Below are 26,418 nucleotides of genomic sequence, written 5' to 3' on the forward strand. Positions count from 1 at the left end.
GGCCCCTTTAAGGCGCCCGCACACTCAGCTAGGAGCGCGGGGTGCGACCCTCCCAGCACGGCGGCGGGCGGGGCTGTGGCGCGCCCTGCGGCGAGTCATTTAAAGGGGCCGCGCCTGTGGCGCCGGGCGGCAGCTAGGGGTGTCGGCGCTGGGCGGACCCCGGCGGCGGCGGCGGCGGCGCCCGGGCGAGTCCGGGTTTCCGTCGGCTCCACAGGGTGTCCCTTCGAGGAGCATTAGCGCGCCTCGGCTCTCCCAGCGCCTGTCTTCTGCCGATCCCCTGCAGCCCCCACGCCCTGCCCCGCAGGTGCGGCCACCCCAGTAGCCAGGTGCGCCCTGAGGGTGGAAGGGTAGCGGTCGTTCAGGAATTTTCCAGGTAACATCCCAGGGCCCAGCGATCGCTCCCGATTTCCATTCATCAGCGGCTCCGGGAACGCCGTCAGCTTCCTTAAAAGCCCCCAATAAAATTCCAGCGTTCTCCAGATTCTTCCAGGAGCCCCGACGACCCCGGGGCCCTGCCCACCCAGTCCTGTGCTCCCCAGAATCTCTCGGTAACTTTCCCGTGCCCGCTGCCCCTACCGCCGCTAATCCCGGCGTCCCTGGTTACGCCTCCCGGCCTCGGCGCCAGCGTCGTTCCTGATCCCCGGCGATGCTCTGAGACCCCCGAGACCCTGCAGCTTTACCACGGCGTGGCCGATGGTGAACCCGCAGCACTCCGGCGCCCCACCCCACACCCCCATCACGAGCGTCCCAGGGCCGCTTCTGTGGGTCGGGAGCCGGGTGACCCGCTGTCCCTCGGGCCCTGGGTTGGCAGCTACAGGGGGTGGGGAGTGGAAGAGGGGTACTGCCGAGGTCGGTGGGTCGGGACTGGTCAGCGTCGCAGACTGCAGAGGCCGAGCAGGGAGCCACCAGCTGGCGGTGGCCGTGGCCTGCGGGGTCTTCGCCGGCAGCTGCGGACAGTGCGGATGCAGGGACTAGGGTTGGACGGCCGGGGCGTTTGATGGGAGCCAGGCGACAAGCGGGAGACCCGCCTTCAGCCTCTGGCCCCGGCCTGTTGGCGAGCACCCCCACCCCTCCGGTCCCGCGGCACCCCTCTAGCTGCGCACTGGGCAGGTGCAGGAGCCGCCCCGGCTGCACAAGCTCAGGAGGTCGGGCCTCGCGCCAAGGGGCGGGGCTCAAGGCAGGGGCGAGGCGGGTCCAGATGAGCGATTTCCACGCGTTCTCTCTGCTCCTCGATTTACCAGGACGCCAGGACACAAGACCTGCTACCCAGCCTGAAGCAACCAATGGAGGCCCCGCTGCAAACCGGAATGGTAAGGGTTGGGGGTTCGTGCGGCGCCTCGGGGACTACGACTCCCGGCATGCTCGGCGTGCATCATCGCGGCCTCGCGAGAACGAACCTGCGCGCGGTCACGCGGAACTACGTTTCCCGGCGTGCATCGCGGGCCGCCGAGTCTCAGGGAAGAGTCGCGCCCCGGGGGTGGGAGCCGCGCTGGCCCATTCTGCAGATGGGGACACCGAGTCAGAGGCCGAACGGGACCTCCTCGGGGGTAGAGGTGGCATGGGACGCGAGCCGCGCAGTCCCGGCCCTCGAGGAGGGCTCGGCGGGGCGGATATGCGGGGCGCAGCCTGTGCCGTTCGTCCCGCAGGTCCTGGGCGTGATGATCGGGGCCGGAGTGGCCGTGCTGGTCACGGCCGTGCTCATCCTGCTGGTGGTGCGGAGGCTGCGAGTGCCGAGTGAGGACCCCGGGGGTCTCCCGGGCGAGGCTGAGGGGAGGGGAGCAGAGGCGGCGGGGGGGACTGGCCGGGGTCCGCCCGCGGCTTCCCGGGCCTTGGCCGTGCTGAGGCTGTGCAGAACTGAGTGCCCCCTCCCCGCTTCATCCCCAGAAACCCCAGCCCCGGATGGCCCCCGGTATCGGTTCCGGAAGAGGGACAAAGTGCTTTTCTATGGCCGGAAGATTATGCGGAAGGTGAGTCCAAGCCCCCTGCGGCCGGCGCTGACCGCCCTGGGGCCCCGCCCCTTCCCTATTTACTCCTCAGAGTGGACACCACCCCGGGCCCCCGGATCTCCCCCCACCCCGTCCCCCTCCGGCGTCTGAGTTGGCATTCGACCTTTGACCTGTTTCCCCCTCCCCACCTTCATCGTCCCAGGTGTCGCAGTCCACTTCCTCTTTAGTGGACGCCTCTGTCTCCACCACTTCCCGGCCACGCATGAAGAAGAAACTGAAGATGCTCAACATTGCCAAGAAGTAAGACTGGGCCGCGGGTACCGCCCCGGCGCTCTGGGGGTCTGCTCAGTGCTCCACGCCCCCCAGACTGTGGGGCTGCGGCTTCTGCGAAACCCGCGGGCGCCTCAGAGGCATGGGTGTCTCGGGGCGCTGCGTCTGGCTCCCTGTCCCTCAAGAGCTGTGTCAGCGGGGTTTCTCTACCACGGGGGTGGGGGAGTGAGCCCTTGGCTGCCCAGCCAGTACCTCAGAGGTCCTGCCAGGGATTTAGGGGTCTCCCCGGGGTCTCCCCCCAGGAAAGCGTTTATTCCAGAATGCTCCAGTAGAAAGTTCTTGGGAGTTTCTATGACCTGCTCAGGGGGTTAATCCTGGCTTCTGTTCCCCGGGGGCTGTCTCAGTCATCCTACACGCAGAAGGCATCGTTGTAGCTCACCAGGATTCTTCACACACGAGGGGCTGTTCCCCAGGGGCTATCTCAGTCATCCTACATGTTGTAGCTCACCAGGATTCTTCACACACGAGGGGCTGTTCCCCGGGGGCTATCTCAGTCATCCTACATGTTGTAGCTCACCAGGATTCTTCACACACGAGTGGCTGTTCCCCGGGGGCTATCTCAGTCATCCTACATGTTGTAGCTCACCAGGATTCTTCACACACGAGGGGCTGTTCCCCGGGGGCTATCTCAGTCATCCTACACGCAGAAGGCATCGTTGTGGCTCACCAGGATTCTTCACACACGAGGGGCTGTTCCCCGGGGGCTATCTCAGTCATCCTACACACAGAAGGCATCGTTGTAGCTCACCAGGATTCTTCACACACGAGGGGCTGTTCCCCGGGGGCTATCTCAGTCATCTTCTGGTACTAGAAGGGCAGGAAGGACATCACAGGGGCCCTGTTAGCAGCAGAGGGCTATCTCAGGGTCTCTAAGGGGGCTCTCCCAGGGGTCTCTGCATGTTGGGAGCTCAGGGTCTCCTCGCATCACAGGCTCTGGGTCATCAACCGCTGTGGGTTTTCCCACTGGAGGGGAAAGCTCCATGTAGGCTCTCCACACTCACTCCAGGTTCCAGCCACTGCACAGCCTTGAGAGGCCACCCTGATGTCCTCAGGGCTGCCGAGGCCTCCTCAGAGCTCTCTGGGACCAGGGCAAGGGCTAACCTGTGCTCTTCCTGATTAGAAGAGGTGTTATAGCTGGATTTCTCTGTTTCAGGAGTCTTGACTTGAGTCTGCCTGCAGTAGAGGTCTATCTCGGGAGTCTTGTGCTCACAGTAGAGGTCTATGTCAGGATTCTTGTGCTGGCAGAGGGTCTATCTCAGGAGTCTTGTGCTGGCAGAGGGTCTATCTCAGGAGTCATGTGCTCACAGAGGATCTATCTCAGGGGTCTTGTACCAGCAGAGGGTCTATCTCAGGGGTTTTGTACTGGCAGAGGGGCTGTTTGGCAGTCCCTGAGACCTGTGGGGAAGATACCTCCATTGTACAAGAAGCAGAAGGGCTGTATCTGGATTCTCCACACGTAACAAGGTCCATCTCAGGAATCTCTGTGGCCGTCTGAGGGACTATCTCAGGGTTCTGTGAGACCTGGCAGCGAGGGCTATCTCAGGGACCTCTGACAACGAGCAGAGGCTATATCAGAGATGCTCCCATGTCAGGGGGGCTACCGCAGAGGCAGACCCACGGCAGGGCAGCCCAGGAATCTAGTCTGTGACTGCTGGGGTACTGTCAGAGCTCCCAGGACACACAGAGGTGCTGTTTCTGGGGTCTGCCTGGACCTTAGGAGCCATTATAACTGGAAGGTCCATCTCTGACACCTGTGAGTGGTAGAGGGATAGCCTCAACACTTTGCACATTTTTTTCCTGGAAAGGGTCAGAGAGTAAACATTAGCCCACACAGAGTCTCCATCATAACTGTTCCACTCTCCTGTTAGAGGACAAAGGTGGCCATGGAAGATACACCAGTGAATGAATGTGGCCCCAGGGACAATAAAACTTTATTTATAAAAATAGGTGGCAGGCCTGTCTTGGCAGCTTTCTGCGCACCAGGAGAGGAGCCGTGTAGGGGTCTCCGATCTGTCTGAGTGCCCTCCCTGCCTACCCCCTGTCCCCAGGATTCTTCGTATCCAGAAAGAAGCACCCACCCTGCAGCGGAAGGAGCCCCCGCCCTCCGTGCTGGAGGCTGACCTGACCGAGGGGGACCTGGCCAACTCCCACCTGCCCTCCGAGGTGCTCTACATGCTCAAGAACGTCAGGTCAGTGGTGGGGGGAGAGGGTGCAGGCGGTGGGGGGAGGGGGGCGCAGAGCTGGGGGCTGCCCTGACCGCTGGCCCCCTGGCAGGGTGCTGGGCCACTTTGAGAAGCCGCTCTTCCTGGAGCTGTGCCGGCACATGGTGTTCCAGCGGCTGGGCCAGGGCGACTACGTCTTCCGGCCCGGCCAGCCGGACGCCAGCATCTACGTGGTGCAGGACGGGCTCCTGGAACTCTGCCTGCCGGGCCCTGTGAGTGGGTCCCCCCAGGGAGAGGGCGGGGGCAGGCACTGCTGTTGGGCAGTCGGTGGGCGGAGGTGGAGGCAGGGGCGTGGGTGGGCTTGGGCATTTGGGTGGGCGCAGCACCTGCTGGCCAGGAGGCCGGGTGGGTTTGGGCTGGGGGCGGCGGTGTGGTCAGGCAGGCACTGGTCAGCGGCCCTGTGTGTCTCAGGACGGGAAAGAGTGTGTCGTGAAGGAAGTGGTCCCCGGGGACAGTGTCAACAGCCTTCTCAGCATCCTAGATGTCATCACCGTGAGTGGCCAGGCCCCCCGAGGGGGCGGTTTTGGGGTTTCCGGGGCAGGCGAGGTTAGAGGAGTCACTCCAGGCTCCTGGCTCTGATTTGCGCCCCCCATACTGTCTGTGGTCCCTGAAGGTCCTGGCACCGGGGAGCACTGGGGGAGCAGTGAGGACATTGGCTGTCCCTGACCGTGTCTCTCCTCCTGCCCACCAGGGTCACCAGCACCCCCAGCGGACGGTGTCCGCCCGGGCCGCCAGGGACTCCACGGTGCTGCGGCTGCCAGTGGAGGCCTTCTCCGCGGTCTTCACCAAGTACCCGGAGAGCTTGGTGCGGGTGGTGCAGGTCAGCGGCCTTCTGCCTCCCTCCCCCGCCCAGCCCAGGGGCCAGCGGGCGCTGGAGCTGTGGTCACCCGTGCTGTTATCAGTCCTGAGCAGCCGACTCCTCCCATTAACCGCCTCCGCCCCAGTTCACCAGGCTGTGGGGCTCCAGCTGGGCCCCACCCCTCCACCATAGGCCCCGCCCACTGCCCAACCCTCTCTGGCCTGGCCCTGCCTCACCCTGTGGACCCCGCCCCCATCCCTGCCCCCGCCCCCTTTGCAGATCATCATGGTGAGGCTGCAGCGAGTCACCTTCCTGGCACTGCACAACTACCTGGGGCTGACCAACGAGCTGTTCAGCCACGTGAGTTGGGGGCGAGCACAGGAGGATGGGGCGGGAGGGGGCTCCTGGGACCTGCCCCAAGCTGCTCCTTGTCCCCAGGAGATCCAGCCCCTGCGCCTGTTCCCCAGCCCTGGGCTCCCAGCCCGTACCAGCCCCGTGCGTGGCTCCAAGCGAGTGGTTAGCGCCTCAGCCGCTGACGAGCCCAGGGAGACCCCCAGCCGGCCAGCTGACCCCACCGGGGCCCCACTGCCTGGACCTGCAGGTACCTGAGGCCACCCTGCCGGGCCCCCCCGCTCCCAGGCACCCAAGACCCACCCAATCCCTCTCTCCATTCTGCAGAGCCCCCCCAGCTCCTGGCTTCAGCCTTGAGGGCTCGTGGGCAGGCTTTCCCTAGATCCCCAGTGCCCAGGGACTCCACGCTGATCCCTACCCAGGCCGCTTCGCTCCCCAGCCCCGATCCTAGCTCTGGACCTAGCAGCCCTGACCGGTCGGAGTCAGCATGTGTCTCCCCCAGGAGACCCCGTGAAGCCCACGTCCCTGGAAGCGCCCTCCGCCCCTCTGCTGAGTCGCTGTATCTCCATGCCCGTGGACATCTCAGGTTTGGAGCCGGGGAGGCCTGGGGGCTCTGCCTGCTGCTCTTGATTCTTACCACCCGTTACGTGGGAATTCGGAGCGCACTTCCTCAGGTGCCTTCTTGTGGGCGTTCAGTGAGATGCTGCTCTCCCCGCTGTGTTGAGAAGGATCTGGAGGGCCAGCAGGGCTCAGGCAGCCTGTGGCTACGGTCACCCAGCCGTGGCTCTCACTGCCCGCCCACAGGCTTGCAGGGCGGGCCCCGCTCCGACTTCGACATGGCCTACGAGCGGGGCCGGATCTCCGTGTCTCTTCAAGAAGAGGCCTCCGCGGGGCCCCTGGCAGCCCCTGCCCGGGTAAGGCTCTGCCCTCAGCCCCGGGCCGCTCAGCAGTGCCCTGAGGAAGGGAGTTAGGAAGTCACAGGCCCTGTCCCCCGCCTCCCCCGCAGACCCCCACTCAGGAGCCCCGGGAGCAGCCAGCAGGTGCCTGTGAGTACAGCTACTGTGAAGACGAGTCGGCCACCGGCGGCTGCCCCTTTGGGCCCTACCAGGGCCGCCAGACAAGCAGCATCTTCGAGGCGGCAAAGCGGGAACTGGCCAAACTGATGCGGATTGAGGTAGGCGGCAGAGCCAGGGGGTGCTGGGGCACGGAGTGAGAGTAGAGGAGGCCTGGCTGGGCCCACCTCCACCGCACTGTCTCCCCAGGACCCCTCTCTTCTGAACAGCCGCGTCTTGCTGCACCACGCCAAAGCTGGCACCATCATCGCCCGCCAGGGGGACCAGGTGAGGCTGACCCCTGGTCCCTCCCTCTGCTCCCTGACCCTGACCTCTCTTTTGCCTGGGTGACTGACACCTCCCCAACACGTTTAGACCTCTCATGCCAGGATTTCCAACTTGGAACCCTCAGGTCCTGTGACCCTCGCCTCACCCCCTTAATCCCTGTCCTTGTTCTCTGCCAACCCCCAAACCTCTCATCCCAACTCCTAGATTTCTCTCGCCTGCCCTGGCTCATCCTGTAGCTTCTGTTTTCTGGCCTTTCCAACCTCTGTTGTTCCATGTGCATCTGTCCAGCCCGGGAGCCTGTGGGGACAGCCCGGAGGCGGGGCTTCCAGGCATCCTGGCAACACCCAGCCAGGAGCTGGAGGAACCTGTGTCCTACCAGTCCTCCACCCTGTGGACAAACTGAGACCCACCAAGGGGCAAGCACAGAGGGAGGGGCTTCTGGAGTGAGCAACGTTCACTTCCAGAGTTGGCCCCAACTTCCTGTGTGACCTTGGACAGGTAATCCAGAGAGCTCGGAGCATGCTCACCTGTGCAGTGGGGCGGTGAGAGGAGACAGTTCTGAGGTGTGGAAGGCTTGCCAGGATAAGCAGCTCATGGTGGCGGGATCCAGGCTGACTGCCCAAGGCAGCAGCAAACACCAGCAGAGCCCCGAGACCCCAGCCCTGCCTCGGAGAGAAGCCTGGGTCGGGGTTGGGTGCAGGGTGGCAGGTGCAGTCCCGCCTGTGTGGCGGCTGGGGCAGGCGAGCCTCGCGCTTGGTCGGCTGGTTCTGCTGTTTCCCCGAGCTGCCCAGCGCAGGGGTGGGCCCACTCCTGGAGAGGAAGTGGAGTGAGTCCTTGCTGGTTGCTGAGAGCCCTCAGAGGAAAGGCTAAGGAGCATGACTGTGCCGTGGCTCCTGCGGGGGACCCAGACCCGCTCACCTGGGAGACCCCCGCTCAACCCAGCCAGGCCGCTCTGCTGCCCCTCGAGGGGTCTCAGGGTCCTTAGGGCTTTGTGAGGGATCACGTTTGTGTTCTGCTTCCCCTCCTGAAACTTCAGGCCACTGATCCTCAGCTGGGGGTGACTTTGCTTCCACCGTGGGGACATTTGGTGATGCCTGGACTTTGTTGATCATTGTGGCTTGGCAGCCCCTTCTGGCATTGAGTGGACAGAGGCCAGGGAGACGGCCATGCCCGGGGCAGTGCATCTGTGCCATCTACTCCAAATTACCATTTTTTTTTTTAAGAAAATACATCTTATTTGAAAGGCAGAGTGACAGAGAGAGAGAGGGTGAGACAGAAACACTGACATGGGTTCACTTCCCAATGGACCATAACAGGCAGGGTTGGGCCAGGCTGACTCACAGCCTGGAACTCCATCTGGGTCTCCCACAAGGGTGGCAGGGACCCAAGTACTTGGGCCATCTGCTGCTGCTTTCCCAGGCGCCTTAGCAGAAAGCTGGATCAGAAGTGGAGCAGCCGGGACTCAGCCCAGCACTCTAATATGGGATGCCAGCATTACAAGTGGTGGCTGAACCCACTGCCCCATGACACTGCGTGCCCAAACCGTCTTTCATGCTAAGGTTGAGGGTCTGTGCTCCATGCACCCATCTCCCTGAGTGTGTTTCAGGGAGCATCTGGAACAGGGTGAGCATCCATAAACCAGAAATCCAAAATCTGAAACTCTCGGAACACCCACGTGGCACCACAAGTGGAAAATTCCACACCTGATCTCACACTGCAGCCAAAACGCAGGCACGCACCAGAAATGCTGTTATCCAGTGACCCCAGGCCACGTGCAGGCGGTACTTGTGAGCCCTTAATGGATCGCGTTATAGACTTGGTGCTCAGACCCAAGACATCTCGTTATGTCCTCTTAAATGCACATATTCCAAAATCCAAAAACTGAAGTCTGAAACACTTCCGGTTCCAAGCATGCTGGGTAAGGGATCCTCAACCCGTGTTAACAACAAAGGGTCTGTGGTCAGGCAGGTTTGGGAAATGCTGTTTATTCAAGCCCCTGAGCAGTGCTGACAATGGTGGCTTCCTAGCAGTGACTCTCAATGCATATCCCAAGCACAGTCTGGAGTTCTGTGTTAGAAGGTTCTGGCATGTGTGGATGCATGTGCAGGGGTTTGCTGGGCGGGGCTTTGGCGCCCGATGAGTTGGACAGGGAGAGGATCTTTGCATCATCTGCAGTTTCAGTTCCTCATAAAGGGGTGGACTGGGGAGGCGTGTGGCTGGTCAGGCTAACCAGAGACAAGAGAATTGTCTGTTTACTGAGCCTCTGCCTTGTCCGGCCCCTGTGCTGCCTGCTGGACAAGAGGCAAGAAAAACCAGCGTGGCCCCTGCCCTTGGGAAGCTCACAGTTTAGACAGAAGTGACTCGAAAGATTCTCAGATCCTTGTAAGCAGAAGTGCTCAGTGCTGCTAAGGAGGAGATGCGTGTGGCTCAGGCAGGGTAGCCTCTAAGGACATGACCGCCAGCTAAGGAGGAAGGAGGGAAAAGTTAATTCCAGGCAGAGGGGCCAGCTTGTGCAAACATCTGCGGTGGGGAGAAACAGACTGATGTCCAGGAAACAAGAGGGAACAAGCAAGAGATCCAAGTGGAACACCCGAGAGAAACAGAGAATCGTGGTTGGGGCAGCGGGTGCTTTTGAGATACAGCTTGCATGCCATAAGCCCACCCACTGGGTTTTAGTACACTCTAAGGGTTATGTGACCTTGACCCCACTTTTAGATCATTCTCCTCACTTTGAAAAGAAGTCCCATTTCTCAAGCTCAGAGCCTCCTGCCGGCCATGTCCCATCCCCAGCTCTAAGCCATTGCTCCTCTGGTTTCAGCCTGTGGCTTTCACAGGAATGCAGTCGTATGCTCTGGGGCCTGTGGTGTCTGGCTTCTACCCCCGGGCACAGTGCAATCAGAGGTCGTCCGTGCTGATGCATGAATCAGTGCCTCATTCCTTCATGGCTGAATGAGCCTTTGCAGGGACGGGACATGCTGTGTTTATCCATTCATCTGCTCCTGGGGATCTGAGGCGGTGCCACCTTCTGGCTATGATGAATAATGCTGAAGAGAATATTTATGCACAAGTTTTCCCTTGGGTCTATAGCCAGGAGACTATCTGAAAGGCAGAATGAGAGACAGACAGACAGACATGGAGATGTCTCCCATCCATTGGTCTACTCCTCAAATGCCCGTAGCATCCAGGGCTGGACCAGGCCAAAGGCAGAAACCTGGAACTCAGTCTGGTCTCCCACATACGTGAGCCTCACTTGCTGCTTCCCAGGGTGCATTAGCAGGGAGCTGGATCACAAGCAGAGGAACCAGGACTCAAACCAGGCGCCCTGATGCAGGATGCCGGCATTGCTAGTAGCTTAAGTGCTTTGCCAAATGCTCACTGCTTATCTTCTTAACAGTGTTCTTTGAACTCAAAACATTTTTAATTGGAGGAAATCCAGTTCCCAATTTTTAACTTTGTTGCTTGTGCTTTCCTGCGGCATGGCTAAGAATCCATCATCAACTTCAAAGCCACAAAGATTTATCCTTCTTCTAAGGATTTCAGCTCTTACATTTATGCCTTTGGTCTACTTTGGCACAGTGTAAGAGTTCAACTGACTTTCCATGTGGCTGGCTCATTGCCCGGCACATACAAAGGACTTAAGCTCACTCAGGCCCCCTAGGAGCTTGTCCCTGCCAGCCTCTTGCTGATTGCTGAAAAGAATCAATCGATGGGCCTTACTCTGGGCTCAGAGTTTAGTGACCCATTAGCAGTGTCTGTCCTGGGTGTTGAATGAGCATACACACACACAACACACACATGTATATGTATATACATGAGTGCATATATATGTATAGACGTATATGTGTATAAAATCAGTCTGCCTACAGGTTCTGCACCTGCTAATGCAGCCAACTTAATATCAGAAGCATAATTAGACCAATGATGGTTGGGTGCATCTGTACTAAAACTACAGACTACTCCCTAGACAATACAGAAAAAAGAGCATGGGTTTACATAGCATTATATACACTCTATATATACATTGTGTATGTTATATACATTGTATGTTGTGTACATTTACATTATATACAATGTAAATAGCAGCCGTAGAGTCATATAAGAGACTTGAGAATCTGCAGATTCTGATATCTTGGGGTTCTGACCACGCCCCCTCCCAGGACCCCAAGGGAGGACTGTATGTGGCCCTTATCCAAAGTCTCTCTCCCCCTCCCCCGCTTTTAATTTTGCCTTAACCCTACCTCCTCTCATCTTCCCTGTGGGGCTGATTGACCTGACCTGGGGAAGGGGCGGGGTGCCCTGGCCCTGGCCATGAGCCTGGATGTGTGCCCCACAGGATGTGAGCCTACACTTCGTGCTCTGGGGCTGCCTGCACGTGTACCAGCGCATGATTGACAAGGCGGAGGATGTGTGCCTGTTCGTGGCGCAGCCGGGGGAGCTGGTGGGGCAGTTGGCGGTGCTCACTGGCGAGCCCCTCATCTTCACGCTGCGAGCCCAGCGCGACTGCACCTTCCTGCGCATCTCCAAGTCCGACTTCTATGAGTACGGCTGGGTCTGAGGTTGAGAGGGGAATGCCACTTGGAAGACCCCAACCCCTTTCAGCTGGGGGTGAGGCCCAGAACCCATCCCTTGCCCCCATTCCCAGGAAGAAGGGAGCACCCAGATGTGGCCTCCCTAGTTTTGAGCTCCTGTTTCACCCCCAAGCCATCCACTTTCTTGCCCCTGGGGGTGGGGAATGCGAGGTGCGTTATGGTTCTGGGGCGTCCCTGGCCCACGCACGCCCTCTCCTGCAGGATCATGCGCGCACAGCCCAGTGTGGTGCTGAGCGCCGCGCACACGGTGGCCGCGAGGATGTCGCCCTTCGTGCGCCAGATGGACTTCGCCATCGACTGGACGGCGGTGGAGGCGGGACGCGCACTGTACAGGTGCAGCCCCCGCTCCCACCGCACGGCCCAGCCCCTGCCCAGGACAAGGCTTTGACCTTGCCTGACCCCGCCGTGCCCCGCACCCCAGGCAGGGCGACCGCTCCGACTGCACCTACATCGTGCTCAACGGGCGGCTGCGCAGCGTTATCCAGCGCGGGAGCGGCAAGAAGGAGCTGGTGGGCGAGTACGGCCGCGGGGACCTCATCGGCGTGGTGAGCGCCGCGACCCCGCCCCTCCAGCTCCTAACTGCGCGACCTCAGGGGGTCGACAGTGTGCCTTCTTCACCCTTTGCCCTATCCCCGGGGTCCTAGCGGGTGGCAAGCAGCCAGGCTCGGTTACCCCCACTGCTGACGTGGGGTAGTCCCTAGGTGGGGCCCCGTCTCAGCCCGCAGGGTCGGCTTCCCCTTGCCTTTCCGGGCAGTCCCCGTCATGCACGCGGCCCCACAGGTGGAGGCGCTGACCCGGCAGCCGCGAGCCACGACGGTGCACGCGGTGCGCGACACGGAGCTGGCCAAGCTCCCCGAGGGCACCTTAGGCCACATCAAACGTCGGTACCCGCAGGTGCGCTTGCTGTGGGAGAGGGGCGGAACCCCAGAGGGGGCAGGGCCTACTGGATGGGGAGTGGCTTCGGGTGGCGGAGGAGGGGCTGTTGGGGGTGGGGTACAGGTAACGGGGACCGAGACGCCCAGGTGGAGGAGGGAAAGGAGGGACCTGCACAGTACCCCCCTAGTTCATGGTATCCCCGGCCTCCGACACCCCCAGGTGGTGACCCGCCTTATCCATCTGCTGAGCCAGAAAATTCTCGGGAATTTGCAGCAGCTCCAAGGACCTTTCCCAGGTGAGAGACAGAGCTCAGGGCATTCTGGGGGATGTAGTCCAGCTCCCAGAGCATGCTGGGAGAAGGAACGCTGTACCCAAGGGCATGCTAGGAAACAGAGTTCTGAGTATGAAACATGTTCTGGGCGGGGTTTGAGGCCGGAAGTGGGAATCTGAAATCTGGTGCATGCTGGGTAATGGAGTCCTGGACCTCGAGCGTGCGTTCAGAGTTGGGCAGGGGGCCAGTCTAAAGTGACGACTTCGCTCCGGGTGTCAGGGCTTGCTGGGACGGGTCCGCATCCGGAACGTACTGGGAAAGAGGGGTCTGAATCAGAACACGCCGGCAGAGGGAGCCCTCGGGGTGGTGTTCTGAGCTCTACCTGTTGGAAGGTGTGGATGCCTCCGTCCCCGCTGGGGTTTCTGTGAGCCAGGATCAACCAGGGAGGGGAGTCCGTGCCAGGCCTGCTAAAATGGGGCCCGACCAGATTGCACCAGGGGCTTCTACCCCGCCGCCCCTCCCCCTCTGTGTGCACAGAAAGGACAGAATTATTTTTTCGGAAATTTTTATTTATTTATTTTGAGAGGCAGAGTTACAGAGAGACAGAGAGAGAGCTTCCATCTGCTGGTTCACCCCCCAGATGGCCACAATGGCTGGAGCTAGGCCGATCTGAAGCCAGGAGCCAGGAGCTTCTTCCAGGTCTCCCATATGGGTACAGGGGCCCAAGCACTTGGGCCATCTTCCACTGCTTTCCCAGGCCACATCAGAGAGCTGGATCAGAAGCGGAGCAGCTGGGACACGAACCAGCAGCAGAGGCTTCGCTTACTGTGCCACAGCACCGCTCCAAGACAGAATTATTGAAATGAGGACCAGGGTTGGGGCGGGGGCGCATGAGGACAGGAGCATGTGGTGCAGGAGCTGGGGGCCAAGGACAGGTGTCTGAGCTTATCCTGAGGTTCCAGGGAGGGAGGATTGAACCAGCAGGAGCCGGGCCCCAGTGGAGTGGGGATGACACCAGGGCTGCGGGTGAATTGGGCGTGGTAGCGGCGTTTAGTGGGTCCCACTGGGGAGTTCAGGCCACAGTGGAGGTTGCGTGGCTAGGTATTCATGGCAGGTGAAAGTGTTAACAGTGCGTGGGGCCAGGATGGAGCCACGGCCTTCGTGCCGGTGTATTGTTTGGGGCACAGGGCCGCAGTCTGGCAGACGAGGGGCAGAAGTGGAAGAGGAGGAGGAGGAAGTGGACCCCTCTTCTCCAGGGTTACACAGCACGTCTCGCCCCCTGGGTCTCAGCAGGCTCGGGGCTGGGAGTGCCCCCCCACTCGGAGCTTACCAACCCAGCCAGCAACCTGGCCACGGTGGCGGTCCTGCCCGTGTGTGCTGAAGTGCCCATGATGGCCTTCACTCTGGAGCTGCAACACGCCCTGCAAGCCATCGGTCAGTGGGGGGCAGGGCAGTTGGTGGTCATGGGTGGGCCTTGGTGAGTGACGACACTTGGGGGGCTGTGGGGTGGGAGGGCCACAGGGGTCTTCTTTTCGGGGAGAGTCCCCCACCCTGTTGGCTCTGACTCCTGACCCTCCCCACCCACCCCTAGGCCCCACACTCTTGCTCAACAGTGACATCATCCGGGCGCGCCTGGGGGCCTCTGCGCTGGATAGGTGCGTGTGGGGTTGGGGGGGAGGGGGAAGCAGGGGAGCTTGGAGCTCCCTGGAGATTCTCTCAGATTTGGGTTTGAGCCCTAGGCTTTGGGCCAAAGGGCGTGCGACCCCCCTCATGGGTCCCTGGGATGAATCGTCCCCCTCCGGGGTACAAGTTGGGGCCTGGGGCCTGAGCTCCTCCCGGCAGTGGATCTGTGTGGTTGCTGGGGGGCACCCGGCACCAGGCCGGCCCTAGGATGATGCGGCGCCTTTCCCGCCAGCATCCAAGAATTCCGGCTGTCGGGGTGGCTGGCCCAACAGGAGGACGCACACCGCATTGTGCTCTACCAGACGGACGCGTCGCTGACGCCCTGGACTGTGCGGTGCCTGCGCCAGGCCGACTGTATCCTGATCGTGGGCCTGGGGGACCAGGAACCCACTCTGGGCCAGGTCTGAAAGCCACGCAGAGGGACCCCACCCCCCAGCCCCCAGGACCCCTCGCTGCCCTCCCGTGCCCCGGCCAACCCATTGTCCCTGGCCATGGGGCCTAGCGGCCAGGGAGGTGGACGGGAGGCGGTGACCCCGCTGTCGCTCTCGCAGCTGGAGCAGATGCTGGAGAATACCGCCGTGCGCGCCCTCAAGCAGCTCGTCCTGCTGCACCGGGAGGAGGGCCCGGGCCCCACGCGCACCGTGGAGTGGCTCAACATGCGCAGCTGGTGCTCGGGGCACCTGCACCTGCGCTGCCCTCGCCGCCTCTTCTCGCGCAGGAGCCCGGCCAAGCTGGTGAGGGCGGGACTTGGAGCGGGGCCACCCCTTCCCTCCATCAGCCCCGCTCCCCCAAGGCTGCAGAGCTCCGCCCCTGTGACTGGATCCTCACGGTCGCGCTCTCCCTCTCTCCGAGCCCAGCACGAGCTCTACGCGAAGGTGTTCTCCAGGCGTGCGGACCGGCACAGCGACTTCTCCCGCTTGGCGCGCGTGCTCACGGGAAACACCATTGCCCTGGTGCTGGGCGGGGGCGGGGCCAGGTGAGGGGCGGCGGCGTCCGGGAGGGGGCGGAGCGAGGGTGCCCAGGGATGGGGCTTATTCCCTGGGAGAGACCCTTTGAGCCCTGGCTGAGAGGGATATGGGGGGAAGGTGGCAGCAGGGAAGCCCCTGGGGCGGGACTCTGGATCCCCTCTTTGCCGCAGGGGCTGCTCGCATATCGGGGTGCTGAAGGCGTTGGAGGAGGCCGGGGTTCCCGTGGACCTGGTGGGCGGCACGTCCATTGGCTCCTTCATCGGGGCCCTGTATGCAGAGGAGCGCAGCGCCAGCCGAACCAAGCAGAGGGCTCGGGAGTGGGCCAAGGTGTGCGGGGGGAGGGGTCGCCGCCCCGAGGGGCACGGGTGACTCCACCTTGACCTGTGGGGGGGTCTGTGAGCCCTGCCCAGGCCCTCATAGATCACCCTGTGTCTCTAACCTCCTGCTGGTGACCCTGGGCCCTGGCCCTTAGTGACCGCCCAGCTAATGGCTCTGGCTGACCGCATCAGCGTCCCTGGTCACTCCTGGCTCCCACTCTTTGCCCTCGAGTGACTCCCATTTGACCCCAGCTGCCTGCTTGCCCGTAGGCCATGACGTCGGTGCTGGAACCCGTGCTGGACCTCACCTACCCCGTCACCTCCATGTTCACCGGCTCGGCCTTTAACCGCAGCGTGCACCGCGTCTTCCAGGATAAGCAGATTGAGGTGCGCCTGCGCCTGCCTACAGCACCCACACCCCTGGCAGGAGGGCTGCCCCGCCCTGACCTCCATCCCTGTCCCCACAGGACCTGTGGCTGCCCTACTTCAACGTGACCACAGACATCACGGCCTCGGCCATGCGTGTCCATAAGGATGGTGCGTGCCCCCCATCCCCGGCCATGGGACACCCTGTGTGGCCTCATGGGAGTGTGTGGGGGTGTTCTGGGGGGGCAGCTGAGTGTCTGGGATGTTGTTAACACAAGTGACCATCCACCCTGGCCTGACCACTAACCATCACCCAGTAACGCCCTAAACACCCCAGATACATGCATCCTTGGGGATCAGGTGCCTCCCACAGGCTGTGTGTGGTGCTACGTCCGGGCTAGTGCCTCCCGCTGCCCCTACCTGCCCGCACTGTGCAACCCCAAGGACCGGCACCTGCTGGTGGACGGGTGCTATGTGAACAACCTGCCCACACCATCTGAGCGGGTCTGTGTGTCCCACCGGGCAGGCTCCCTGTGGCGGTATGTGCGTGCCAGCATGACGCTGTCGGGCTACCTGCCCCCACTGTGCGACCCCAAGGACGGGCACCTCCTCATGGACGGCGGCTACACCAATAACCTGCCAGGCAAGTGGCCTTGCGCATGCGCCTGCGTCGGCATGCACGCACACAGACTGCATGAGCAGGCTTGCCGGATACACGTAGGGTGTCCTGTGCCAGGCTGCAGACACACACGTGTGCATGAATGGATGTACGAGTGTGATTGGACTTGTGCCGATGGGGGCATGCACAGGAGGGACAGGAGCGTGGGTCCAGGTACCCAAAGGCGTGCACACACATTGAGGAGCATGCACAGGAAAAGGAGACTTTTGAATTTTTTTTTTTAATTTGTTTATTTGAAAGAGTTGCACAGAGAAGGAGAGACAGAAAGAGAGAGAGAGAGGTCTTCCATCTGCTGATTCACTCCCGAATTGGCCTCAGTGGCCGTAGCTGAGCCAATCTGAAGCCAGGAACCATGAGCTTCCTCCTGGTCTCCCACACAGGTGCAGAGGCCCAAGGACTTGGGCCATCTTCTACTGCTTTCTCCGCTATGCCACAGTGCTGGCCCCAAGTTTTTCTTTTAAAGATTTGTCTGTTTATTTTTACTTGAAAGGCAGAGTTAGAGGCAGGGAGAAACAGAGTTTTTCCACTTGCTGGTTCACTCCCCAAATGGCCACAACAGCCCAGGCTGGGCCAAGTCAAAGCCAGGAGCCAGGAGCTCCATGCTGGTCTCAGCCCATTAGCAGGGAGCTAGACCTGAAATGGAGCAAGGGGGAATCGAACAGGTGCCCACATGGGATGCCGGCATTGCAGGCGGCAGCTTAACCCACTGCACCACTGGCCGGCCCACACAACGTATGCTCACCGGGTATACACACATATGTGTTGTCTCACATGCTTGTGGGGCACATACACAGTCAGACACATGCACAGATCCACACGTACCTCCGTGAAGCAGCAAGTCTGCACACCACCGTATCCAAACACGCCTTGACACTGTCACACATGCAGCCATGTGCACACACAGTGTGGGCCCACGTGCTTTCACACCTGCTGACTCTGTGCACAGACGGGAAGCAGGCAGGGATGCCCACGTGCCCAAATAGACACACACCCTCGTGGGCCCAGAGGCCGGAGGTCAGAAGTCACTTCACTTTGTGAATCACGCGTGATGCGGTGCAGTTTTGCCTGTTGTCCGAGGCTGTCCTGGAGTATAACGGCAGAGTGGAGTCTCTGGGGCGCACAGCCTGTGGCCCCCAAAGCTGGGGTCATTTTTCCCCACTCCTGCCGCTGCTGCATGCAGACTGTACAAACACACTGCCCACGGCTGCACAGGCGCGAGCAGGTGCTCAGAGAGCTGCAGGTGGACGGGCAGACTTGGACCCACAGGGAAACAGTGGTCTAGGAACAGACAGGCCCCCTGTGTGTCTGCAGAGACGCATGTTCTCACACACACACAGCCTCCCACGGGGAGCACACACACACACACACACACACACGACCGTGAAGCTTGTGAGGGAGCCGTGTGCAGAGTCTGGTGGAGACAAAGGTGCCCTCGGGGGCTGGGCCTGGCTGTCCACCCACACACACTGAGGGACCCTCCCTGGGGCACAGGGACCTGACCGCCGCCTGCCCTCTGCCCCGAGCCCTCCACGCTGACTTCCATGCTGTTTGTATGAACGCGTGTTGTTTGCATGGCTTTTTTTTCGTTGCTCACTGGGCCATGTTTGTGGGACTGGGCTGCGCATCCCTGCCCCAGGCCCCGGGGGGACAGCAGCCCACTGACCTCCTGGCCCCACAGCGGACATCGCTCGCAGCATGGGCGCCAAAACGGTCATCGCCATCGACGTGGGGAGCCAGGACGAGACGGACCTCAGCACCTACGGGGACAGCCTGTCTGGCTGGTGGCTGCTGTGGAAGCGGCTGAACCCCTGGGCGGACAAGGTGAAGGTGCCAGACATGGCGGAGATCCAGTCCCGCCTGGCCTATGTGTCCTGCGTGCGGCAGTTGGAGGTGGTCAAGTCCAGCTCCTACTGCGAGTACCTGCGCCCACCCATCGACTGCTTCAAGACCATGGACTTCGGGAAGTTCGATCAGATCTACGTGAGCGGAGGGCAGGGCGAAGGCTATCGATTGGTGATGTCTGCAGTGGGTGGGGCTGGGGCTGGGGCTCTGCACATGCTGTGGATGAGCTGTTTCCTGCTGTGTGCCAGCTACACCGCCCCAAGGACAGGGCAGCAGTTTGCTTCGGTTGGAATCACAGCAGCGATCAGTTAGTAATGTCTGCCACAGGTCTGGGAGAGGGATGTAGCAGTGTGTTTGTCATGCGTGTGCCACTGGCCTTGTGAAACGAGTCAGAGCCCATGTCACCGAAGCTGATCAGTAGCTGCTGTCCCCAGACCCTGAGCTCAAAGGTCTGATGTCCTTTCTGGGCTCACTGAGATAGCCTGCCATGCTGGATTAGCGATGCCTGCTGCAGGTGTGTGGGGGGTGGGGGTGGGGGGGCTGGCAATTTCCACAGCTCTGCATATGTGTAGCCTCCAAATCTCACTGCATGGGAAGGATGTGGAGAGGTGGATTGGTAGTGCCTGGCAGAGGCACAGACCGGGTGTGTAGAGGAGGATGCTACTTACGGCTGACTGTGAAGTAAGTTTAATCTCAAATGCCAGATCCCCCCAGAGCCTCAGGCGTTGGAGGCGCCAGAGAAGGGGCAGACAGAGTGGGGATACACAGAGCCGGGTGGCAGGCACAACCCGACGCCTTGGCTACCTGCAGGACGTGGGCTACCAGTACGGGAAGGCTGTGTTCGGAGGCTGGACCCGGGGCGACGTCATTGAGAAGATGCTCACGGACCGGCGGTCTGCGGACCTGAATGAGAGCCGTCGCGCAGACGTAAGCCAGGGGCTGCCATGGCGCCACTCGAGGTCCAGAGATCCCCCCCTCTGAGTGTCCCCACACGTCCTGGGTTATGCAGGGCCTCGCTCACTGCAGAGAGCACCCCCCTCAGAGCCCCCCACAGACACCCCAAGCCCCTGCAGCCCCCCAGGGCCTCATCACACCCACCCCAGGTGCTCGCCTTCCCAAGCTCGGGCTTCACCGACCTGGCCGAGATCGTGTCCCGGATCGAGCCCCCCACCAGCTACGTCTCTGACGGCTGCGCCGACGGTGAGGGGCCGGGGCAGGGTGGGGGTGTCTGAGCAGCATCCAGGGGGGCTGGGGTCCTCACCGTGGCCGCTCCTTGCCTGCAGGGGAGGAGTCGGACTGCCTGACCGAGTATGAGGAGGACGCGGGACCTGACTGCTCCAGGGACGAGGGGGGCTCCCCGGAGGGCGCGAGCCCCAGCACAGCCTCGGAGATAGTGAGTGCGCCTGCGGGGTCCCACAGGCCCCCCGCGGCCGGGAGCCGGAGGGAGGGCGTGTCTGCGGCCATGCGTGGTGGGTGACGTCAGGCGCACGTGTCTTGGGGCCGCCCCTCCAGGAGCCCCGGCAGTCACAGGCCTGCGCGGTAGGAGACAGACAGCACGAGGCCCGCGTGGCTGCGCCAGGCAACGGGACAGCCCGTGGTCAGGGGCCGAGGCGTCAGTCCTGTGATGCGTGGCCTTTGGCGGGGTGGGGGGGGGACGTGGCTGCTGTGCACCGTGCGGAGCGTCCCCGTCCCGTGCTGGGTGACGCGTGCGTGGCTTGTCCCCGCAGGAGGACGAGAAGTCCATCCTCCGGCACCGGCGCTGCCTGCCCGTGGAGCCTCCCTGCTCGGCGGCGGATGCCTGAGGACCTCCGCCGGGAGCCCTCACCGCCCAGGACCGGCCTGGGGGTGGCGCTCCCCTTGCTGCTGCTGCTATGACTGGGGCCCCGCTGGGCCCTCCCGCCCCCTGGGGCCCACACACTGGACTGACCTGCCCCGAGGGGAGGGGCACGACTGCACTGATGACCCTTGACCTACTAGGTCACCCGCCCAATAAACTTCGACCTCTTGGAAATGACCTTGTGTCATCTTTGGGTTTGGGAGACGGCTTGCCCCACTGTCTTTCTTCTGGTTGGCTGGGGCACGCCTGTCGCCCCACTGTGACAGCCCAAGTGTGGCCCCACCCTGTGCCAGCTGCCGTGCAGAGCCTCCCAGCACCACATGCCCTTCCCCAAGGGGCTCGAGGGTTTTTCTGGGGCTCCTCGTTTTCCCTGATAGGTTCCCTCTGCCCCTCAGTTGGTCCCACTGTGCACAAGTAGCCCATGTGTGCCATGCTGTGTGTCTACTGTGTGCACTGCTGACTCTGATTCTGCTCCCCCAAGGCACACGGACAGGGCTTGAGAATTCCCCTCTGGAGGTTCCCAGGCAGTGCCCCTACTGTGCGCTCAGCTGAGCTCACACAGAACGGCCGGGTCCCCATTGTGCTGAGACCTGGCCCATGGGCTCTCATGCAGGGTCCTGGCTGTTAGTTCAGTCTGTGGGACCAGGCTGCCCAGAGCTGGACCCTAGCCCGGCCTCTGCCAGTTCTCAGCAAGTCACTCAACTTCTCTGAGTCTTGGTTCCTGCAGCTGCAGAGCCGGGGTGGGACTGTGTGTGTCCCTCATGGGCACTGCTTCTCAGGGACATGAGCCTGAGCCCCCGTTGGTCCATTGCATGTGGACTCAGTGGAGATGTGCAAGGGACTGTCTCGAGGGCAGGGGGGGGCCTTGGAAGATCTCGTCTCTTTATGGCTGTGTCTGTTTTACTATAAAATATATACACCATAGCCCTGGTGCACAGCTCAGAAACATTAAGCGCATTCCTATGGTGGCGGCAGCCTTCATCACCAGCATCCGCCCCCAGAACTTTCCCATCTTCCCAGGCCGAAACTCTGTCCCCATAAAGCGCTCACTCCCCAGCCCTGGCACCCCCTCCGTCGCGTTCTGTGCTCTGTCTCTACGGATCTGACCTTGTGTGAGTGGACCTTCTGTGCCTGGCATATTTCACCCCATGTGAAATACTCACGCTCCATGCACACAGTAGCCTGCGTCAGAATCTGCTTCCTTTTGGTGGTTGGATGATGCTCCATTGTGTGCATGGGCTGCGCTCTGTTATCCGTCTGTCGATGGACGTTTGGGTCGCTTCTGCCTTCTGGCTGCTGTTAGGGCCTCCCTGCCAGGAGTGGCATCGCTGGGTCCTAAGATCATTCTATGTTTGAACAACCGTCAATCTCTCTTCCAAAGCAGTGGCACCGTTTTACCGCCCCACCAGCTGTCAGCACCATGGACAGAGAAGGCGCTGTCCAAGGTTCTAAGGAGCCCCCGCTATTCCCTCCCCCTGCAGACCTCTGGGTTTGTGGAGGGGCTGTTAGGCTGAAAACTCAGCCCGCAATTCCCCACCTGGTGACCTTCGCATCCTAATTGGCTTCCACGCCACACTCATCACGCTGCCATGATTACGCAGCAACCTCCTGCCCAATCTCCGCGATTCTTGGCTCCACACCCTCCACCCTTGTCCTCTGTCGGTAAGTCCGTCCTCACATGTCACATCTTCAGGCCATCTGGGGCTCCTGCCAAAAGTAGCTCCCCTGGGAATGGCGCTGTGGCATATGTAGTAGGCTAAGCCTCCACCTGTGGCGAAGTCTTTAGGCCCCTGCACCGGCATGGGAGACCCAGAAGAAGCTCCTGGATCCTGGCTTTGGATCAGCACAGCTCTGCCTGTTGTGGCCATTTGAGGTGTGAACCATTGGATGGAAGATTCTCTCTCTCTCTCTGTCTGTCTGTCTCCTCGTAACTCTGCCTTTCTAAATAATAAAATAAATAAATATTTACGAAAGTATTTACCTCATTAAAAAATTGAATGAAACATGTTTTAAAAAAAAAGAAAAAAGTAGCTTCCACTTCTCCATCTGTTCCCTGTTTCCTTGCCTTTAAATGACTTCAGTACACACAGATGTCTCACCTGTTTCTTTTCTTTTGGATGCATTTATTTATTTGAAAGGCAGAGCTAGAGAGAGAGAGAGAGAGAGAGAGACCCATCTGCTGGTTCACTCCCCAAATCGCCACAACAGCTGGGGCTGGGCCAGGCTGAAGCCAGGAGCCAGGAGCTTCTTCTGGGTTCCCCATGTGGGTGCAGGGGCCCAAGCAGTTGAGCCATCTGCTGCTGCTTTCCCAGGCAGTGAGCTGGGCAGTCTTACACAGAGGGCACCTGGCTTGTCATCTGTGCTTGGTAACTGGTGGTTGAACGAGACCAATCTGAAGACAAAGCAAGGGTCCCTGAGATGTTCTCTTCACTGTGAATTTTCTAGACACGTGATTCTCAAGTGCTTGGGCCCCTGCATCTGTGTGGGGGGTCCAGGAGAAGCTCCTGGATCCTGGCTTTGGGTCAGCACAGTTCCAAGAGTTGTGGCCAATTGGGGAGTGAACCAGCGGATGGAAGACCTCTCTGTCTCTCACTCTGTCTGTAACTCTGCCTCTCAAATAAATCTTTCAAAAGAGGGGTGGGGCATTAGGACACAGAGACAGACACAGAGAAGTGATTCGAGGACACAGGGAGTGGAGCATACAAGCCAAGGACAGACTGGAGCTACCAGAAGCTGGGAACAGACGGTCGTCCACAGCCTTCAGCAGGAGCCAGCCCTGTCCACACCACCTTGACCTCAGCCTTCAAGCCTTCAGAACTGTAAGAAACATATTTGCATGGTTCAAGGCCCCATGTCTGTGGTTCTTTGCTTTGTTGGCCCTCACAGGTTAACAGAGGGCCCTCAGCTGGGCCCAGGTGCGGAGAGGTGGATGCCTGCCTATCTGTCGGGAGGCGCTAGGGTTGTGCTGCTTCAGCAAAGGATCCCAAAGACCTCTAGCCCTAAAACCATCCAAACGCACAGCCGGGCCTCCTTCCTGTGTGCTCTGCAAATTCCTGCACTGGAAATAATCAGCAAAACATTGTGTCTGGACTGGGAATGGGCAAAGTCTCTCCCCCTCGCTACAACCACTGACAAAGCACTGATGTTCTCCCAGGTGTTAGAATCATCTAGGGGTGATTAAGGTCCTCGGGAGGGTGTGCACAGGTTCCATGTAAATATGAGACCGTGTCAAGGTCGAGACTTGTCTTTGGCATCTTGGGAGGGGGGTCCCAGGCCCAGTCCCCCTGGGGATACTGAGGGGTGACTGTCATTTCTTGCTCTACTTTGTATCTATCACGGACCATCTGGGGTATCTTTGCTGTGTGCCTCACTGCACAGTAAAGAAGCCAACCAGCCAGTGCTGCAGCTCAATAGGCTAATCCTCCGCCTTGCGGCGCCGGCACACCGGGTTCTAGTCCCGGTCAGGGTGCCGGATTCTGTCTCAGTTGCCCCTCTTCCAGGCCAGCTCTCTGCCGTGGCCCAGGAGTGCAGTGGAGGATGGCCCAAGTGCTTGGGCCCTGCACCCCATGGGAGACCAGGAGAAGCACCTGGCTCCTGGCTTTGCATCAGCGCAATGCGCCAGCCACAGCGCGCCGGCCGCGGCAGCCATTAGAAGGTGCATCAACGGCAAAAAATAAAAATAAAAAAGAAAGACCTTTCTCTCTGTCTCTCTCTCTCTCTCTCACTGTCCACTCTGCCTGTCAAAAAATAAAAAAATAATAATAAAAAAATAAAATAAAATAAAGAAGCCAACCAATGGCTGGAACACTTCCGGTCATAGGAGCAGAGGAGAGAAGTCTCTAGAAAGCCTCCTGCCAGCAGTGAGGTGCTCTGACCTGGGAATGCCGCTGCTTGTTGGCTGTAGGATCGTCAGGTTTCCTGTTGCTACAGGAAATCACCCGGGACCAGGCACACTGTGAAGAAAAGAGATTCCAGGGCGTGGCCTTGGCACCATGTTGGCCCTGGTAAGGGCCTCATGGAGGATGCGTTCATGGTGGACATTTGTGCAGGAGAGCAGGAGATCACCCGGTACACAGGAAGTCAGTGAACAGAAGGGGCCAGCCCCATTCTATTAGAACAACCAGAGTCCCAGTGGAGCTGCATTAATCCCTTCCAAAGGAAGTGCCCCCAATGACTGTCCTCTAGGCTCTGCCACTCAAAGCCCACACCACTTCTCACATCACCACCCTGGAGACCAAGAATCCAGCACTTGAACCCTTGGGGCACAAACCACATACAAACTACAAGAGGCAAGAACAAGTCCAGCGCCCCCACCGGGCCAGAAGCAGGCAGGCAAACAGCTCTACCACGTGCCTGGAGGGGAGCGCAGTGGAAGTGTTTGGTGAGCGTCCAGGTTTGGCTTGCACTGGAGCTGCAGAGTCTGTGCCTGCTCCTGGTCTGCCCAGGCAGCCTCTTTCTGGTTCCAGAGATTGAGGTTCAACCAGTGCCAAGAAATCCTGGAAGCCGGCACCGCGGCTCACTAGGCTAATCCTCTGCCTTGCGGCGCCGGCACATCGGGTTCTAGTCCCGGTCGGGGCACCGGATTCTGTCCCGGTTGCCCCTCTTCCAGGCCAGCTCTCTGCTGTGGCCCAGGGAGTGCAGTGGAGGATGGCCCAAGTGCTTGGGCCCTGCACCCCATGGGAGACCAGGAGAAGCACCTGGCTCCTGCCATCAGATCAGCGTGGTGCACCAGCCGCAGTGCACCAGCCCCAGCGCGCCAGCCGCGGCGGCCATTGGAGGGTGAACCAACGGAAAAACGGAAGACCTTTCTCTCTGTCTCTCTCTCTCACTGTCCACTCTGCCTGTCAAAAAAAATAAAAATAAAATAAAAAAAGAAATCCTGGAATTCCAGTGAGGGCCCGAGGTCAGGATCAGCCCTCAAGAGCTGCTTGAGAGGCATAAAGGCAGAGACTGAAGGAGTCTAACCCACAAGAGGGCTCCCCCCATCTTTCCTTCCTTCCTTCCTTCCCTCCCTTTCTCCCCTTCTTTCTCTTTTTTAAATATTTATTTATTTGAAAGGCAGAGTTACAGAGAGGCAGAGAGAGAGAGAGAGAGAGAGAGAGAGAGAGAATCTTCCATCCATTGGTTCACTCCTCAGATGGCCTCAACAGCTGGAGCTGCACTGATCTGAAGCCAGGAGCCAGGAGATTCATCTGGGTCTCCCACGAGGGTGCAGAGGCCCAACAACTTGGGCCATCTTCTGTTGCTTTCCCAGGCCATAGCAGAGGGCTGGATGGGAAGTGGAGTAGCCAGGACTCGAACTGGTGCCCATATGGGATGCCGGCACTGTGAGTGGTGGCTTTATCCACTATGCCATAGCGCCGGCCCCCACTATGTACTTTCAATAGGTGGCTCTGTGGTGTGGGAGAGCCGCAGACACAGCCAGGAGTGACAGGGCGGAGAACATGATCATGAAAAGCAAGCACTGGAACCTGAACTGAGTGGCAGGTTCTGCTGCTTGCCAGGTAGGGGACCCTGGACATATGCTGCCCTAGACCAAGGTAAGTCACCTGTGTATATTCTATATGGTTTAAGTTTATAGATCATTTAGTTGAAAGAGGGGACAGAGACAGAGACAGATCTTCCATCCACTGATTCACTCCCCAAATGCCCACAGCCGTCAAGGCTGAGCCGCTGGGAAAAGGGACCTAAGTACCTGAGCCATTAGCACCGCCTGCCGGGGTGAGCACCAGCAGGGAGCTGGGACAGGGAGCAGAGCTGCGACTCAAGTCCGGGCTTTCTGGTATGGAATGCAGGTGACCCAAGCAGTGCTTTTTTTTTTTTTTTTTTTTTTTCTTTCTTTAAAGTTTCATTTATTTGAAAGGCAGAGTTAGAGAGGGAGAGATCGTTCCTGCTCTGGGTCACTCCCCAAATGGCCACAACGGCCAGAGCTGGGCCCATCCGAAGCAAAGAGCCAGGAGCATCTTCCGGGTCTCCCTGCATGGGTGCAGGGCTCCAAGTAC

At 60.2% G+C, this 26,418-nt stretch overlaps 1 protein-coding gene across 9 annotated transcripts; it reads left to right on the forward strand.

Annotated features, from left to right (window-relative positions):
- Window positions 1-151: 151 nt before the first annotated feature.
- Window positions 152-20,590, forward strand: PNPLA6 (patatin like domain 6, lysophospholipase). 9 transcript variants are annotated; one of them, XM_051835521.3, is made up of 34 exons: window positions 152-326; window positions 1,242-1,310; window positions 1,647-1,734; window positions 1,885-1,967; window positions 2,149-2,246; window positions 4,325-4,465; window positions 4,551-4,710; window positions 4,910-4,990; window positions 5,190-5,318; window positions 5,577-5,657; window positions 5,736-5,898; window positions 6,088-6,234; window positions 6,453-6,562; window positions 6,655-6,822; window positions 6,911-6,988; window positions 11,322-11,527; window positions 11,779-11,910; window positions 11,999-12,122; window positions 12,358-12,471; window positions 12,673-12,748; window positions 14,015-14,158; window positions 14,316-14,379; window positions 14,640-14,808; window positions 14,959-15,141; window positions 15,265-15,383; window positions 15,546-15,702; window positions 15,963-16,079; window positions 16,160-16,229; window positions 16,585-16,701; window positions 18,416-18,717; window positions 19,390-19,506; window positions 19,683-19,779; window positions 19,863-19,972; window positions 20,307-20,590. In XM_051835521.3, exons 2-34 carry the CDS (start codon window positions 1,284-1,286, stop codon window positions 20,379-20,381), a joined length of 4,047 nt encoding a protein of 1,348 aa, XP_051691481.1. In that variant the 5' UTR covers window positions 152-326; window positions 1,242-1,283; the 3' UTR covers window positions 20,382-20,590. The 9 variants fall into 9 exon arrangements, with proteins under 9 accessions (XP_051691481.1, XP_051691483.1, XP_051691485.1 ...); XM_051835523.3 differs by having other exon boundaries at window positions 153-326; window positions 6,151-6,234; XM_051835525.3 differs by having other exon boundaries at window positions 153-326; window positions 6,151-6,234; window positions 14,018-14,158.
- The last annotated feature ends 5,828 nt before the right edge of the window (window positions 20,591-26,418 follow it).

The sequence above is a fragment of the Oryctolagus cuniculus genome, chromosome 16, assembly GCF_051225735.1.
Source record: "Oryctolagus cuniculus isolate XC-2025 breed Fujian yellow rabbit chromosome 16, ASM5122573v1, whole genome shotgun sequence".
NCBI classification, from domain to species: domain Eukaryota; kingdom Metazoa; phylum Chordata; class Mammalia; order Lagomorpha; family Leporidae; genus Oryctolagus; species Oryctolagus cuniculus.

Coding starts and splice junctions, on each gene's coding strand:
- PNPLA6 (XM_051835517.3), top strand. CDS start 1,506: ATGGGGACACCGAGTCAGAGGCCGAACGGGACCTCCTCGGGGGTAGAG. Junction 5,899..6,087: donor CCCACTGCCTGGACCTGCAG/GTACCTGAGGCC, acceptor TTCGCTCCCCAG/CCCCGATCCTAGCTCTGGAC. Junction 11,528..11,778: donor TCCAAGTCCGACTTCTATGA/GTACGGCTGGGT, acceptor CCTCTCCTGCAG/GATCATGCGCGCACAGCCCA.